This window comes from Caenorhabditis elegans, chromosome IV, assembly GCF_000002985.6.
Source record: "Caenorhabditis elegans chromosome IV".
In the NCBI taxonomy this organism is placed as follows: Eukaryota; Metazoa; Nematoda; class Chromadorea; order Rhabditida; family Rhabditidae; genus Caenorhabditis; species Caenorhabditis elegans.
Window position 1 is genome coordinate 8487157 of NC_003282.8, and position 14261 is coordinate 8501417.

The 14261-nt window shown below is 36.4% G+C and overlaps 6 protein-coding genes across 6 annotated transcripts; 4 read left to right on the plus strand and 2 right to left on the minus strand.

Moving 5' to 3' along the window:
- Nucleotides 1–326: 326 nt before the first annotated feature.
- srlf-3 (SXP/RAL-2 family protein Ani s 5-like cation-binding domain-containing protein) lies at nt 327–1334 on the plus strand. The gene is made up of 2 exons (NM_069047.4): nt 327–623; nt 732–1334. Exons 1-2 carry the CDS (start codon nt 363–365, stop codon nt 1176–1178), a joined length of 708 nt encoding a protein of 235 aa, NP_501448.1. The 5' UTR covers nt 327–362; the 3' UTR covers nt 1179–1334.
- Nucleotides 1335–3058: 1724 nt separating this feature from the next.
- srlf-2 (SXP/RAL-2-like protein 2) lies at nt 3059–3738 on the plus strand. The gene is made up of 2 exons (NM_069048.2): nt 3059–3319; nt 3369–3738. Exons 1-2 carry the CDS (start codon nt 3065–3067, stop codon nt 3699–3701), a joined length of 588 nt encoding a protein of 195 aa, NP_501449.1. The 5' UTR covers nt 3059–3064; the 3' UTR covers nt 3702–3738.
- A 1647-nt stretch (nt 3739–5385) lies between these two features.
- sru-7 (Serpentine Receptor, class U) lies at nt 5386–7364 on the plus strand (the record flags this gene model as incomplete). The annotated part of the gene is made up of 5 exons (NM_069049.2): nt 5386–5607; nt 5879–6088; nt 6453–6611; nt 6871–7086; nt 7140–7364. The coding sequence occupies 5 exons, from the start codon at nt 5386–5388 to the stop codon at nt 7329–7331; spliced, it is 999 nt and encodes a 332-aa protein (NP_501450.1). The 3' UTR covers nt 7332–7364.
- A 29-nt stretch (nt 7365–7393) lies between these two features.
- Nucleotides 7394–9207, minus strand: C28C12.12 (DUF4806 domain-containing protein). Its single transcript, NM_069050.4, has 6 exons — nt 8978–9207; nt 8692–8768; nt 8382–8639; nt 8178–8332; nt 7968–8119; nt 7394–7823 (listed from the first exon to the last, which is right to left on the minus strand). Exons 1-6 carry the CDS (start codon nt 9201–9203, stop codon nt 7642–7644), a joined length of 1050 nt encoding a protein of 349 aa, NP_501451.1. The 5' UTR covers nt 9204–9207; the 3' UTR covers nt 7394–7641.
- A 121-nt stretch (nt 9208–9328) lies between these two features.
- acdh-13 (Acyl-CoA dehydrogenase family member 9, mitochondrial) lies at nt 9329–11667 on the minus strand (the record flags this gene model as incomplete). Its single annotated transcript, NM_069051.7, has 7 exons — nt 9329–9631; nt 9687–10210; nt 10301–10417; nt 10460–10819; nt 10865–11377; nt 11424–11511; nt 11564–11667. The coding sequence occupies 7 exons, from the start codon at nt 11665–11667 to the stop codon at nt 9484–9486; spliced, it is 1854 nt and encodes a 617-aa protein (NP_501452.1). The 3' UTR covers nt 9329–9483.
- Nucleotides 11668–12153: 486 nt separating this feature from the next.
- Nucleotides 12154–12920, plus strand: mesp-1 (MEiotic SPindle). Its single transcript, NM_069052.8, has 2 exons — nt 12154–12684; nt 12732–12920. Exons 1-2 carry the CDS (start codon nt 12187–12189, stop codon nt 12813–12815), a joined length of 582 nt encoding a protein of 193 aa, NP_501453.1. The 5' UTR covers nt 12154–12186; the 3' UTR covers nt 12816–12920.
- Nucleotides 12921–14261: the final 1341 nt, after the last annotated feature.

The following is a 14261-nucleotide window of genomic DNA, read 5'->3' on the forward strand; positions in this document are numbered from 1 at the left end:
TACTTCCTTGTATTCATTAGTATTGGTTGAGAAAACACGGAAAACTCCGACGCGGAACGAATTGACACCACTACATTGTCAAAACGAAGCTTCTCAATATTTACACAATAGCCTATAGACCTCTAAATGGTAGGTCAAAAGGAGCTTTTGACTCCACTGACTAATCTCATCCAGAGACCATCAGTCTGACTCATAGTTTACCTACCAGTCTTTTCCGACATTACTAGTATACGAAGGATGAGAGAGTGAGAGAGAGTAGGTATATAGGCAAAAGATCAGCGTCAGACATGACGAGGGGCGGCGAAGTGTATATAAACTTACCTGTAGAGTAGCCAAGACCACATCATTGTCTAGATTTAATAATGAGCTACTATTCGACTTCTCTATACATTTTCGCTATTACCATGGCCACAATGGTATTAGCTGGACCACGTGGTGGATTCGGTGGAGGACCAGGAGGACCAGGAGGACGTGGACGCCACGGACCACCAATGCCACCATTCCTTCAAAATGTTACTGATGAAGGAAGACGTGCATTCTTCGATATTGCCAGAAACCAGAACTTGACAATTGCTGAGATGGAATCACAAACTTCTACATGGGCTCAGACTTACGGAGTTTCGGTTAGTTCTGTTTTCAATCCAAAAGTGGTTTGCTTTCGAAAGTAATTTTTGGAAAACCATTGTTTTAGCAAATTGAACTTTAACATCTTCAAAATAGTAAACTTACAGGATGTCTACTCCGAGTTCGAAGCTAACATAACCGCTCATCGCAACGAAGTTCAACAAAATGTAACCCAAGTTGTTAGCCAACTCTCTGCTGCTCAAACCGCTCTCGAAGCAGTCATGAACAACAAAAACCAGACCCGCCAACAAATGAAAGAAGCCATTGACAATCTCAAGACACAATATCCACAAGAGATTCCAGCTCTCTTTTTCATCAGTGGATCATTCAGAAGAGGTCCAGGAGGTAGACATGGAGGACCAGGAGGACCAGGAGGAAGACGTATGGGACCAGGTGGACGTGGAGGAGACTCTAGAGAAGGACCAATGATGGGAGGAATGGGACGTGGAGGATTTGGTGGACAAGGAATGGGAGGAATGGGAGCAGGTTTGGGACAAGGAAGACGTGGTGGACCAGACAGCATGAACGAGTCTTCTGATGTCAACGACTTCTAATTTTTATTGAAATTATCTATACTTGCCTTTATATTCAATTCCATCTTCATTGTCAACTCATGTTTTGTGCACATAATGAACTCATTTTCTAAATTAATTGAAATATTTTCCCGTACTTTAAAAACTAAATAAAATTACTGTTTCTTCTGCAACAAATAAGAGACAAGACAATTTTGTATTTAAAAAATATTCCCCGACACCTCTGACGTTTGATTTTCAGTTATTTTGTGATTCTTTCCTTTTGAAATTGATGTTGTCTCGAAAGCTGAATATACCGTCAATGATCAGTTTCTTTAAATTTAAATTTGAAAGGCGAAGAAAAAACAAACTTCGAATGCTCTATAAAACCAGCCTTCTTGATATTTTTGATAAACATTTTTTTAATGCATCGAGGCCTATTTCTCCTTATATTTTCTTGATTCTGATAAGCTGTGGTGCAAGTGGTCCGGTTAACCGAAGAGCACTTTTCAATGGCTCTTTCGATGAGGAAAACATTGATTCGGTAAGTGGCGTCAAGTAGTAATTACAGTTTTTTTGTAGAGCTCAATGAAAAAATGTTTTATTTCGAAGTGCACAGATTATTGAAAAGTTGTTCTGCAGCCCCAGAAAAACCATTTTTCATTCTCTTTAAATGTTATTCATTGACAAGATAGTTCGAAAGTTTGAGTGTTTGTATTTGAAAACGTGATAATCTTGTAAAGCTTGCAGATATATCTAGATAGTATGCATTTACCATGATAATAACAGAATAATCTTGAGAAAAAGAAATGAATAAAATTTCAGGATAATTATGAGCAGTTCCGATCGGACTTAACTGAAACCAAGAATGAAACATACGAAATACTTTTCTCAGTTCCTGAGATACCGGAGCAAAGAGTTCAGAACAAGACAAAATTAAGAAGAAGATTCAGACGTCTACGACATCTCAAATTCTTTCCAAGATGGACATCAGGATCTTCAGAAAACAGTCGGGAAGACGATCTTCTAGACAATCCTTTTAATAATGAAAGATACCGTGACGAATAATTTTACTAAAACATATTCCACGTTATAAATCATTCATTATTACTGAATTATTCCACATCTTATTCATGAAAATATTCATCGGCGAATCCGCATGATACTGTAAATTTATTAAAAACCACAAAAACAACACATAAAAAGAATCAGTCACCATAAAAAAAACAACAAAAAACTATACCGAAACTCCCACGGTAAGCAGTTTTATTTGCATTTTGGAACTGATGTATTCAACAGGGCCAATATGTTCAAAGTGTGTTGGGGGAACAAACTAAATTTGAAAGAATGGTCTTGCCAGTATATGAACATGTTCCAATAATGAAACAATCATCAGCGGAAAAGTTTAATTAAGTATGAAAAAAAGCAGATCTGTCCGCGATGATTAGCGATAGTTATAACAAACATTTTTTGAACAGAGACAGCAAAAAAATACCCTAGTAGTTATTGAAAAACAAATAATTGGAAAAGCTCTATTAACAATACATATGTGTCTCTTGTTTGAATGTGTTCATTGTGATGTTGATGAAAATCTCTTTTCAACATTATTCACCTTTATTCTCTATTTATTTTTTATATTCTATGTGCACTTTCAATTGTGGGAATACTGTTGACATCACTGTAAATCAATAGATTCAAGAAACCACACATAGATCAGGTCCAAAATTGTCTTTATTATTCCCATCATTTCATATTCATAGCCGTCTATTTTTCCATTTTCTTTGGTTTTTGAGAAAATCAAATCGTATAAAAGAGAACCGTTGGCACTGGGAGTGTATGACACATCATCTTTTTTTCTTCATTCTTCTTTCTTTGCAACGTTTATTCTTAAATTTGGTTTTTTAAACATTCCATAATCATAGTTTCAGATGGCTCAAAACTTGCTCTTCTGCACCATCGCCTTCGTCTTCGTAGCCGTCGCCATGGCAGGACCTGGAGGTCGTGGAGGACCTCATGGTCCAGGAGGGCATGGCCCACGTGGCGGACCAGGACTTCCACCATTCCTTGTTAATGTCACTGCAGCAGGAAGAAAAGAGTTTGAAGCTGTTTTCAAGAATGAAACGTTAACAATTGCTGAAGCTAATACCCAAATTGCTGCTCTCGCTGAGAAATACGGAGTCACAGTACGCTTATAAAACCTGTTATCAACCTAACCATTCTTATTAAATTCAGGCAACCTACAATGAGTTTGTGGCTAATCGCACCGCTCTACTCGCCGAGGTTAAGAAGAATCAAACTGCAGTGATTGGAAATCTTACAGCAGTCTCTGCCCAATTGGCCACAATCTACCAAAACAAGGATCAAACTCGTAAAGCACAGGAAGAAGCTGTTGATGCTCTTCGCAAAGAACATCCAGTTGAGGTGAATGCTATCAAGTTCATTCGTGCCCAGCTCGGCGGAGAGAAGGTGCATGGAGGCTCACATGGAGGACTCCGTGGTGGGCCAGGAGGGCCACGAGATGGACCAAGAGGAGGACCAAGAGGTGGACCAAGAGGAGGGCGTTAATTTTTTTTCTGTTTTGAATAAATTATTAATTATCCAAGTAAAACTTTTCTCGATTCCAGAATAATCCCATTATTTCATTCACCTTATTAAACAGCCTTTTAGAAATTTCTTTCAAAAAGATGGGCACTTGAAATCAAAATCAATTAATTATTGGCTTCTGCTCTAAATTCCAGATAACTCGATATAAAAACACGCGATTAGGGCGAGACATGCTAACGAATTTCGATAGCGGTGAACGAAAACTTGGTACCACCTCTTTTGTGGATAATTTTTCATGATTTATTTTACAGGATAATTCATTGTTCAATATTATCACACTTGTCCTAGAAAAATCTTTCGATGTAGAAGATGATCCTAATCATAAAAAACGTCAGAAGTCGTGATGTAATTTCAGATTTCCCCAAAGAAAAGTAAATTTTGTGTGTTTTCACAATTTAGCTATTTTTGCACAAAATCTATCGAAAAACACAAACATTATAGATGACAGTGATGTGTTTCATCTCATTATAATGATTAACTTCCTTCTTGAAGTTATAAATTTTTAGATTTGACATGAATTTCGATGTTCAATTCTACTTCTTTGTTGTAATTATAGATTATTATAAGTATAGACAGACGTCAAAAATAGTAATTTGTCTGAAGATAGTGTGTTGAACTTTTGGTTTTGTAATGCTCGCCTTGCTATGAATATTATAAGTTCTGGATCAGAACATTAAAAAGATGAGAGAGTATTGTTTGGGTTCAAAAACCAGCGTTTCTAAAGTTCAATTGGCTCTGTTCAGCACATTCCGGTAAATTGAATTAATTTACATCTACATAAGCACCTAAACTTTTGACTTTCTATTTTCCACAAAAAGATCATATTGCAATAAGCACGTCTACTTTCCCCTTTACTACTTCTGACCCAAAATCCAATAAAATTTCTAATTTTCTTTCGAGTACACCTTCATTTTTTGTCATGCCGCAGAAAGAAATATAATCAAATCACACTCTCTCACTTATACCCGGAATTCTCAGAATTTATTCTCCATAATAGTAACATTTTACGATTGGTTCCTGCTCGTTTTAATTTTGTTTCCTTTAGTTTCTTGTTTCAGGCTATAGTGCTAAAATAATCAAATTTAATGTAAAACATTTCAAAAATGTTTTGTTTTTTTAATTTACAGTCAAAAAGTGATAATTACAGTTTTCACCTATCTTAATTTTGGAAGTTGACCAAAAGTTATTTCTGTACGATTATTATATGATTCAATTACTTTATTTAAATATTGAAAAGCGTTAAAACATAAACCAATGGTCGATTGTTCTTCAAAATTCAACATGTCTCGAAAAACATGTTTAAAACCTTGTTTTTTGTAGTGGTCTCGGTCATGTTGGACTATTATGAATAATATATACAATCCCTAGATGATTCTCCACGTTTAATAGTTCAGAGTATAAGTTCAAAGCTTAAAAGTACACAAATAAAAGGCTATAAATTTATTTATCTCGTTCTTCCCAACCAAAACAAAAATATTTTTAAATATCATTTTTCAATTCCTTATTGGTACCCGTTTTCCAGTAGCAAACCATTTTCACCTGTAGATCTTACCTAGAATAATATTTAAAAATCCCGCCAAGAAATCGTTTTAATACTTCAGTTTTTAACTTTGGAATACTGCTCTAACTAATTTATTTTTAGATAATGTCGGCAAAAAATATATTTGGAAATCAGACTTATATGGATTTTAGCTTTACTTTCAACACATTTCCAGTATATTTTGCACTTCTTCCATTGTTTTATGTGATACCAACCATATATATTGTCAATTATACTATTTTTGTGTTTATGGAACAATATACAAGAAAGAAGACTTGTGTAGTAAATCCACATATTTTCATTGTAGTGTCAAGTGCTCATACTGTGGTGAGTCGGTTGTCTAGGTTCTCGAACAATATTTGAAGTCTGTTAAAAGTTTAATCAATTATAAAACTAGAAAATTCGAACAACCATTCGGAACAAATTTATTCGTAAGAAATGTTGCCAAAACATATCATTGGAAAATATTATTTTGGCTAGAATTACAAGAGATACAGTACCCCAGTCTAAAGGGCCCTTTCCGTTTTTGGGTTGCATAGCAGTTTAACACATTAGTTACATTTTCAATAAGTTGACTAATTTGCTCTAAATCTTCCAGAACATTCTCTCATTCTTCTTCGACTACATGTCAAATAGATTTCCCGCAACTGGAATGATGACGTCATGGTGTGCAAGTAGTAATCATGAAACACTTCTCATTTTCATTTTGACATCCCATTTTTACTTGGACTATCTTGCAATGGGTTTTCCGTTTTTCATGTCTGTTCTCAAAATAATGTTTTTGGTTTATCCAAATACACATAAAAGTGTAAGTTTTACGGAGAAAATCGGGGAATACGAGTGACCTGTGTAAAAAATTGTGTGAGTATTTCAACGTCGGGTATCATCAAACAGGAAAATGTTTCAAATTGTACTTTCACCTTGAAGAATGCTTTAAATTTCTCAAAGACCCAAATTTTTAGAAAATTTGGAAATTTTTCAAAACTTTGATAATTTTGGAAAATGAAAAAATTTTGGAGTTCTGATATTCTGATTGACTATTATCAGAGTACTTTTATGGAATCCAAACAAACCAAAACCTCACATTTGAAACTAATTAAAACATATAAAATACTTTTTTAAAGCTCTCTTCCAACTTTCGACTCACAATTGCTAATTTTTAAATCTTTCAGATTATCAATAAACTTTTGCGAATAGCTTTGCCTTGCATTTCCATTTATCCAGTTTTCAACACATTTTTCTTGTTTCCGGCAACTGGAGAATGTCGTCAATTGTACCCACCATATGAGTTTGGCTCCATTTTTATTCATTATTTTGGAGAAATTGCAGGCGTAAGTCATATTTCTGCACATGAAGAAAACGTGCCTGCCTACCTATTGCCTATTTTTTTTGTACTTGAGATTTTTAAGTCATTCTAACTTTCTGGTTTTAATCAACCTGCTGAGAGTTCTACGAAGAAAAAATGGTTCACGTGTACTTTTGTAGCAGGTATTTATAACCCAGGCGTAGGCAACAACAATCGAGAGCAGGCAGGCATTTTTGTGCCTACATAGACTTATTAGCATCCTTTCTTCATTCTCACATTTTCAGTTCAGTAATTCTCCATTTTTACTGGCAAATATTGCATTTTGGATGGGTTCTACAATAACTATTAATTTAATGGTAATATTTCTTGTGGCTCATGCAAGAAATAAAGGATCACATAATGTACAGTATAAAAGTAGGAAAAGTAGAAGGGCGGAGCTTTCAGTTACTTTGACAACATTTGCAATGATTATTTCATTTTTAATGAGAGGTATTTGTTTGGTTAGTTTTCTGAAATACTTGGTAATCTAGTAAATTCTGAATAATATTTTCAGATTGTATTCCTATTGGTTCCAAGTGCAGCCAGCTGGCTCGCCATAATACGGCCGCTGGGATCAGATGCAGAAGTTGTTGTTTCCCCGTGGGTTTTCTATTTGACACATCCAGCTTTTCGTAGAACAAAGCGCCAATCTACAATTACAGTCGGATTCTCAATTAGCTTGGGATCAGGTCCGAGAGGAAAATAAAATAATTGTTTGATGGAATGAAGTATATTGTTATACGTAAAATTGTCTGAAGCACAAAAAACGAAAAATTCGACATATTTACTTACAGAAAGAGTGAGAAACAAACCGGAACATGCAAAAACGGAAGCATTGTAAAAACACCGTAAATAGACGTCGAGATTTTTGAAAGTGAAATGAAAAAAGCCAACACGTACTTCTATAAATGAACGTAGAAAGCACTGGGGAACAGGGAGATCAATTCTTCGAAAAGCGGGAAAATTGTAAATAAATATGAGATTTTCTATAGGAAAAAGTGGCAGGTTAGGAGCTTCTAAATATCAAGAACCATCTTGACGGTTTCCGTGACAATAAAGTTCGGATCCGTTCTGCGAGCCACGTTGAAACATGATTTGATAAGAGGACGAATACGAACTGACAATTGCTTAGCATTGGAACCATTATCAACTTTGGGTTTGTTCAGGGTGTAGTAATTCTCCAGTGCGAGCAAGCAATCTGAAAAAAACAATTTTTAAAATTTTAATTCAAAAAAGGAAAAAAGGAGAACAAGATTTTGCTTCAATAAATCCAAAATTGTCTCAAATTCAGAAATATCACAAAAGAAAAACGAAAAAAAATTGAGCATATCGATCTACAAACCTTTCGTATTGAATTTGAACCCATAACGGTTTTTTCGAAAAACTTTCTTCACTGCATTATCCAAAAAAATCTTTCGAACTTTTTTCTTCGTGTAGTCAGCAATAGACTTGTCCTCTTTGAAGAAATTTCCACGGATTCCCATGAATTTGATCCTGAAATTGTGTGATATAAATTAAAATTTAATTTTATGACGAAATTTAAATTAATTACTTTTTCTCGAATTCTTCCGAATCAATATTAGCAATATGTTTTCTGTGATCGTATTCATCATTTTGTGGATCTTCTTGAACAAGTTCTGCCATTATCTCAAGAAGCTGGGCAAAAGTGGAACATGTGACAAGTGGTGGAGACGGATCTTCTTTAGACTGAAACTCCAGATTATAGTTATTTTATAGAAATATTCAAAAGTTTAACCTTTTTTTCTACATCCACATAGAAAACTTTCGCAGTGTGTTTCAGCAAACCATCCACAAGTTTCTTTGTTTTCTTTCTTTGGTACTCAACTCTATCCCTTTCTTCGTTTGGCATAAGTTCATATCTCAACTCTTGTACCATCTTTTTTCGTTCTTCCTTTTCAGATTTCGTCTCATTTCCAATGTTCAGAATTGCCTGAACACGTTCGTATTCTTTTGGCATTGTGTTGATCGATGCAAGCACTTCGCGGAAACGTGCCTGTAATTTGTTCAAAAGTTTGAATAAAAACACGAAATTTGTAAGTTCTTACATCTTTTGACGCAATCTCCTCCGCATCCATATGATCAATTTCCGAGATGATACTGTCATCCGAGTCGTATTCTTTTCCTACAATGTGAATATATATTCTTGTAATCTACCTAATTTTGACATTTATTTGAAGGTTTTAAGGAATTCCAGTCAATTTTATACTCATGTTTGCACATTAGTAAGCATATAACACTTTATCCACACCATGGTGGTTTTTTTGTTGATATTTTTGGAAAACACTTTTTTCGTGACCGACACAAATTATAATCTTTCAACGAAAACCTTACCAGTATCGCCACAAAGCATGAGAAACAATTTCTCCAGATTATCATCACTGATTGGTTTATTTTTATCAGTGCGGAGTGTTGGAAGAAGTTCCGCTAAATGACCTCCTGATCCATTCAGAACATCATCACTAGCCGATATTAGCATTTTCTTCATTTTTTCCTCATCGTTTGATAAATCTTGATCCGTTTGTTGATGATGATCGACTTTTTTAGATGATTTTAGCATCTTCCTGAAGAAATCAAGAAACTAAGGCGAATAAAATTAAAAAAAAAACATTAATGAAATATTGAAATATGAATAGCTGAATAGTACTCGACAGTAATTAACGAAAAGTCAGTATAAACCGGATAAAAATCTATAAATTTTATTAAAATAAACATTTGAAAAAAAATTAATAACAGGAACAAAGAATAAACTACCCGCATAATTGAAAACCTAGAAACTAAACCTAAGTAAACAATCAAAAATCTAACTGCAAGAGAAAAATTATAAAAATATATCGAGATCACCAATTCTTCTCTAGTGGTGATTCGATGATATATCCTCCTAAATCAAAAACTGCTCTTCCGGCGTTCAAAAGTGAGGGATTAAATCGAACGAGACCGAAGAGATCGGACAAGGAGTCCAACTCAAACCACGTGGCACGAGACAGTCTGCAATTTGAGATTCATGTAACGATATGGAATTTGAAAATATTGTATAGATTACCTTGAACATATAATTGTAGCCCACGCAAGTTCAATATCAGCATTTCTGAGACCAATCGAGTAAGATCTAGATGCTCGAGAAATAGTGGAAACCATCACTAAATTGTTTTTCAAAACATTCACAAGAGCTTCCAAACTTCCATAATCTTGCTCGATATTCTTTCCTTGTGACGTAAGCAACTTTGAAACAACGTTATTAATTCGAGACATTGAGAATTCGAGTTCTTGACAAGCCAACTGAAGTGACGGGTGTGCGTGCTCAGCAATATAGTGGGAAAGTCCTGGATTTCGAAGCTCATCTGCTTCTTTCTCGTTCTTCAACCACCGCTTTAGTGTGCTCACAACACGTTTGTGGGATGTAGATGTTGCCCACGTGGCAATCGTGGCGAGACCTATTTGTTCTACATCTGCTCCTTCGTCAATGATGGAAAGTAATGTGGTGACGTCACGGAAGAGCTTCTCGTGTGGAAAAGACGCATCACTTGCAGCGACTCCAACCAGTTCCAGTTGGGCAGATATTACGGCCTGGAACATGGATATTTAAACTATTTGAAACACAGGTTTTTAGAAATTTTACAAAAGTGTAACTATTTAGATCTAAAAAATAAGATGTACCTGCAGAACATCTCTAGTCATAATAGAGAGCAAAGAGTTCTCAATATCCACGACAACTGATAGTCCTTCGTCGATCAATCCTGACAAGTAGTACAACGAAGACTCTAGGGCGTATACCTGAAATAATTATTTATTGAAAATATAGTGGCAATAGTGTACCTTCAGTGCCAATTCAGTCACAATCCTTTGTGATCTCGAATCGTCCGCTAAAGTTGTGCGATCATTCTGCCTACTCGGAGTTCGATTACACCAAATCGATAGTTCTCTAAGTGCTCTTCGAGCCATTCCAATTGTGGCGGCTGCGAATGGCATTCTACCACTACCGACCAGCTCCGATGCAATTTCGGAACCGTGTCCGGGTGTTCCAAGTAGATTTTTGTCTGTTACCAATGCAGTGAGCTCGATGCGCCCAACGTCAATTCCTTTCAGTCCGATTGTTTCGTCACGTGTAAATTGAATCTTGTCGGTGGTTCCCAGTTCAGCTTCATCGAGTAGAAAGCAGGTTTTCTCTCCGTTGTTCTGAAAATAAATGTTAATTTAAAGAGAACAGAAATTCCTACTAACATTTCCGAAAACGACGTAAAAGTTGGCATTGTGATGACCCATAACTCGGATGTTCTGACCATTTAACATTGATTTTCCACCAGGTCCAGCTGTTTGTTCACAGACTCCTCCATTCGTATCTTTTACAATTGCAACCGCTGGTCGAAGCTTTCCAGACCCAAGAATTCCTAAATACTTGGACTTTTGTTCATCAGATCCATAAATTGTCAAAATGTTTGCGACAAGAAGAGAAATGTGTGAAGTTGTGTATACATTCCAATCTACACTGAGTTCTTCGAAAACTTTCGACAAATCCTTATTACACATGCCGATGCCGTCGAAATATTTTCCAATAGCCAAGGAAAAGATTGCATTCGAGCGAAGAGCTTCTATTGTATCTGAAGCTAGTTTCCCTTCTTTTTCTATTAATTTCGAGTCAACTGATAATTCAAGTGATTTCCGCAACACATCCACAAACCCTTCAATATTACGCACATCATCTGAATCTGTGTATTCTGGGTAGATCATGAAGTCCTGGAATGATATGTTCGCATAAACTTATATTTGCAAAAATTCAAACCTTTTCAAACTTATTCATAGCGAAACCTCTCGACAAGCTCCTCTTCTCGATAGACGAAGTATTGTCGAGAGTTCGAATAGCAAATTTACTGAAAAAAATAATAGTTTCATTATTTCTGAAAAAACATTACTGAATAATACCTTTTCTCACTTATACCAGCCACTTCTTTTGATTTTGCTGCATCACTGAGACATCTCACATTGCATTTATGCAGTTTTTGTAATCGGATCAACGCCCGATGCATCTTAATTTGAGTTTTAAGCAAAGAAACAGCGCTGAAAAATTCAAAAATAATATGGCCGGGAAAATTGTTTAGGGTAAAAATCGAGTTTTCTCGGCCACGGCCACGAAGTATTAACGCGCTAATTTCAAATTTTGAAGTATCATTTAATCACGCCCAGTCTCGTGGTGGACCCGTCCGGAAAAATCAACGTGCCTTTAATCTCGCGCATCTGAGTCTCTACTTTTTACATGTTCTCTCACTTGTGAAGAGTACGGTATCACGATTTCTAGACGCTCTAGGTTTTATTTTTATAATTTTGATCTAATATTAATGCGCACTGATCTGAATTTCGCCGCCAATTATTTTAACATGATTTTTCCTTGTTGACAATTCATATTCATTTCATTTTTTCACATCTACGAGCTTTTTCTTATTATTTTAATTTTTATCGTTCTCTCTTAATTTCCTCTCTATCTTTTATTTATCAAAATCGAATATTTCTTGCAGATGCTTGCGATTCCCAAAACTCCAACCAGGAACATGAAAACACCTCAGGGGAATACAAGCGCCAGCAGACGTGAAGTGGACACATCGATGAGGAATCGGTTCGAGTTTGCCGGATCTTCGCTCAGAGACAGGATTGGGTCAATTCTATCCATGGATCAGACCCCACGTCCGGCAACTCGCGCAAATATCTTCATGGGACGGACACCGACACCGGCCAGGCACCTTCCGGAGAGCCGAAGAATGTTTGTGCCGGATTACACTTCAACGCCTGCACCTACGGCTCCTCGACAGGAATTTCGCTTCGAAGACTTGTCTCGGATCGTGGCACCTCCAATTGAGCAAACCTTCATTCAGCTGGATTCCGATGGAGAGCTCACTCTTCCCGCTGAATCATCAATTGCAGTGTCTCCACCACCGCGACCATCTTCTGAGCCTCTCCGCCATCTCAGCCAAGTCTCGCTGTCAGCTCGCCCAGCTTCAACGGAGCCTGTAAGAAGAGACGTACACTGGAGAGTGCATCCTTCGGCAAAGGTTTGTGTTTAAGAAACAATAAATGTGTTCTAATAAAATGTTTTCAGATCCGAAAATGCACAGTGCCGAAGACACCATCCTTCGCGAGGCCAACGAAGTCGTGGCTGAACCGCGTTAATCGCGAAGACTGATCGCCAATGCGATGATTCCTGTTAATTTATTTTATTTCTTCATTCTTTGTTCAATATTAACTACTAACCCGGTCATTTTTTTCTGTAAATAAAACCGGTTGCTCAGCTAATTGATTTCACATCGGCACCGACGGCACCGATACATTTTAAGAATTTTAAATCGCGTATTCGGTTCAAAACCTTGAATGCAGTGTTCATACGCAAACAGGAATTTGACATGTAACCCGGATTCGCTGTTTGTTTCGTGCACAATGTGGACACATTTCTTGTTGTCATCAGAAACATTCTCAGATAAACGTTTTCGCTTCTATTTAGAAGAAAAAAGCAGATATATTTAGAAATGGCGCTAGCTCCCAACACGACATAATTAGAAATGCTTTTTCATCTAAATAGCAGAGCTTTTTAACTAAATAGGTCTACTCTTTTCTAAATATAAGCGCATTTTTCTTCTAAATATGTCTACTTCTTCTAATTAGAAATACTTTCTTCTTCTAAATAGTTCTACTCTTTTCTAAATATAAGTGCGTTTTGCTTCTATTTAGACTCGGTTTTCGCCTCCTATATAGACTCGGAATTTTTAAAAGTGAATTTTTGGAAAATGTGATTTTGGATTCCGGAAAAAAAAAAAGATTTTCTATTCACGTTCAGCTCCCCTGCCGACCCTGTTCGTTCACTTTTTCCACAGGTAGTACCCTGTGGAATCTAGACACCTCTTCTAAGCCTGCTACCATTCTCGGAGAAATTTTCTTGCCACCACCCGGAGTTGAACCCTTGACCTTCCACAGGTAAAGCGCCAAGTGCGAGCGGCGGCCCACCGGTGGACCGCATATAGGCGAGGGGGGAACCGCCGACACACGAACAGCGCGCACACCGGTGGGCCGCCGTTCGCATGTTAGCGGCTCGCTAATGGGTGAGCGATGGGAGAGCGATGGGTGAAGGCTATCGTTTCCATTCCCCTCCTTTTGCTTTTCAGTGAAGAATAATATTCATAAAACGAGTATATTATAGTATTATCATTTATTTTAAATCGAAAAAAAAAAAATAATTTATTTCATCTTTTGATGATTTCGATGAATCGTCCTCTGGTGTCATCGGCAATTGACTCGTTTCCGCTTTTCTTCCTTTTGTCTTCCCCCAGTAAGCGATTTTATCGATCCATTTTCTGAAAAATTCAAATCAAACTGTTTTAGATAATTACAAGTAAAATTTTTCTTTTTCTTCAGGAACGTGTTGTATGGAATAAGGTAAACTTTCATTTTATCGTGATATTTAACTATTCAATGTCAAATATGTCCAAAAATGCATGAATTTTGCAGAAAAATCAGCATGAAGTTAACACAATTAAATAGGCAACTCTATTTAACATTGCTGTTGTTGATTCCAGGAATGTCTCAAAAAAAACTTTTTGTAATTTTTTTTGTAAAACAATGTAGTTAATCAAAGTCA

Bases quoted from the DNA above. Each gene is read 5' to 3' on its own strand.
- C28C12.12 (NM_069050.4), bottom strand. From the start codon at position 9,203: ATGCTAAAATCATCTAAAAAAGTCGATCATCATCAACAAACGGATCAA. The intron at 8,120-8,177 runs GTAATTAATTTA...ACACAATTTCAG, and splicing joins TCGGAAGAATTCGAGAAAAA to GATCAAATTCATGGGAATCC. The intron at 7,824-7,967 runs GTTTGTAGATCG...TGTTTTTTTCAG, and splicing joins GTTCAAATTCAATACGAAAG to ATTGCTTGCTCGCACTGGAG.
- mesp-1 (NM_069052.8), top strand. From the start codon at position 12,187: ATGAAAACACCTCAGGGGAATACAAGCGCCAGCAGACGTGAAGTGGAC. The intron at 12,685-12,731 runs GTTTGTGTTTAA...AAATGTTTTCAG, and splicing joins GAGTGCATCCTTCGGCAAAG to ATCCGAAAATGCACAGTGCC.
- srlf-3 (NM_069047.4), top strand. From the start codon at position 363: ATGAGCTACTATTCGACTTCTCTATACATTTTCGCTATTACCATGGCC. The intron at 624-731 runs GTTAGTTCTGTT...GTAAACTTACAG, and splicing joins CTCAGACTTACGGAGTTTCG to GATGTCTACTCCGAGTTCGA.
- srlf-2 (NM_069048.2), top strand. From the start codon at position 3,065: ATGGCTCAAAACTTGCTCTTCTGCACCATCGCCTTCGTCTTCGTAGCC. The intron at 3,320-3,368 runs GTACGCTTATAA...TATTAAATTCAG, and splicing joins CTGAGAAATACGGAGTCACA to GCAACCTACAATGAGTTTGT.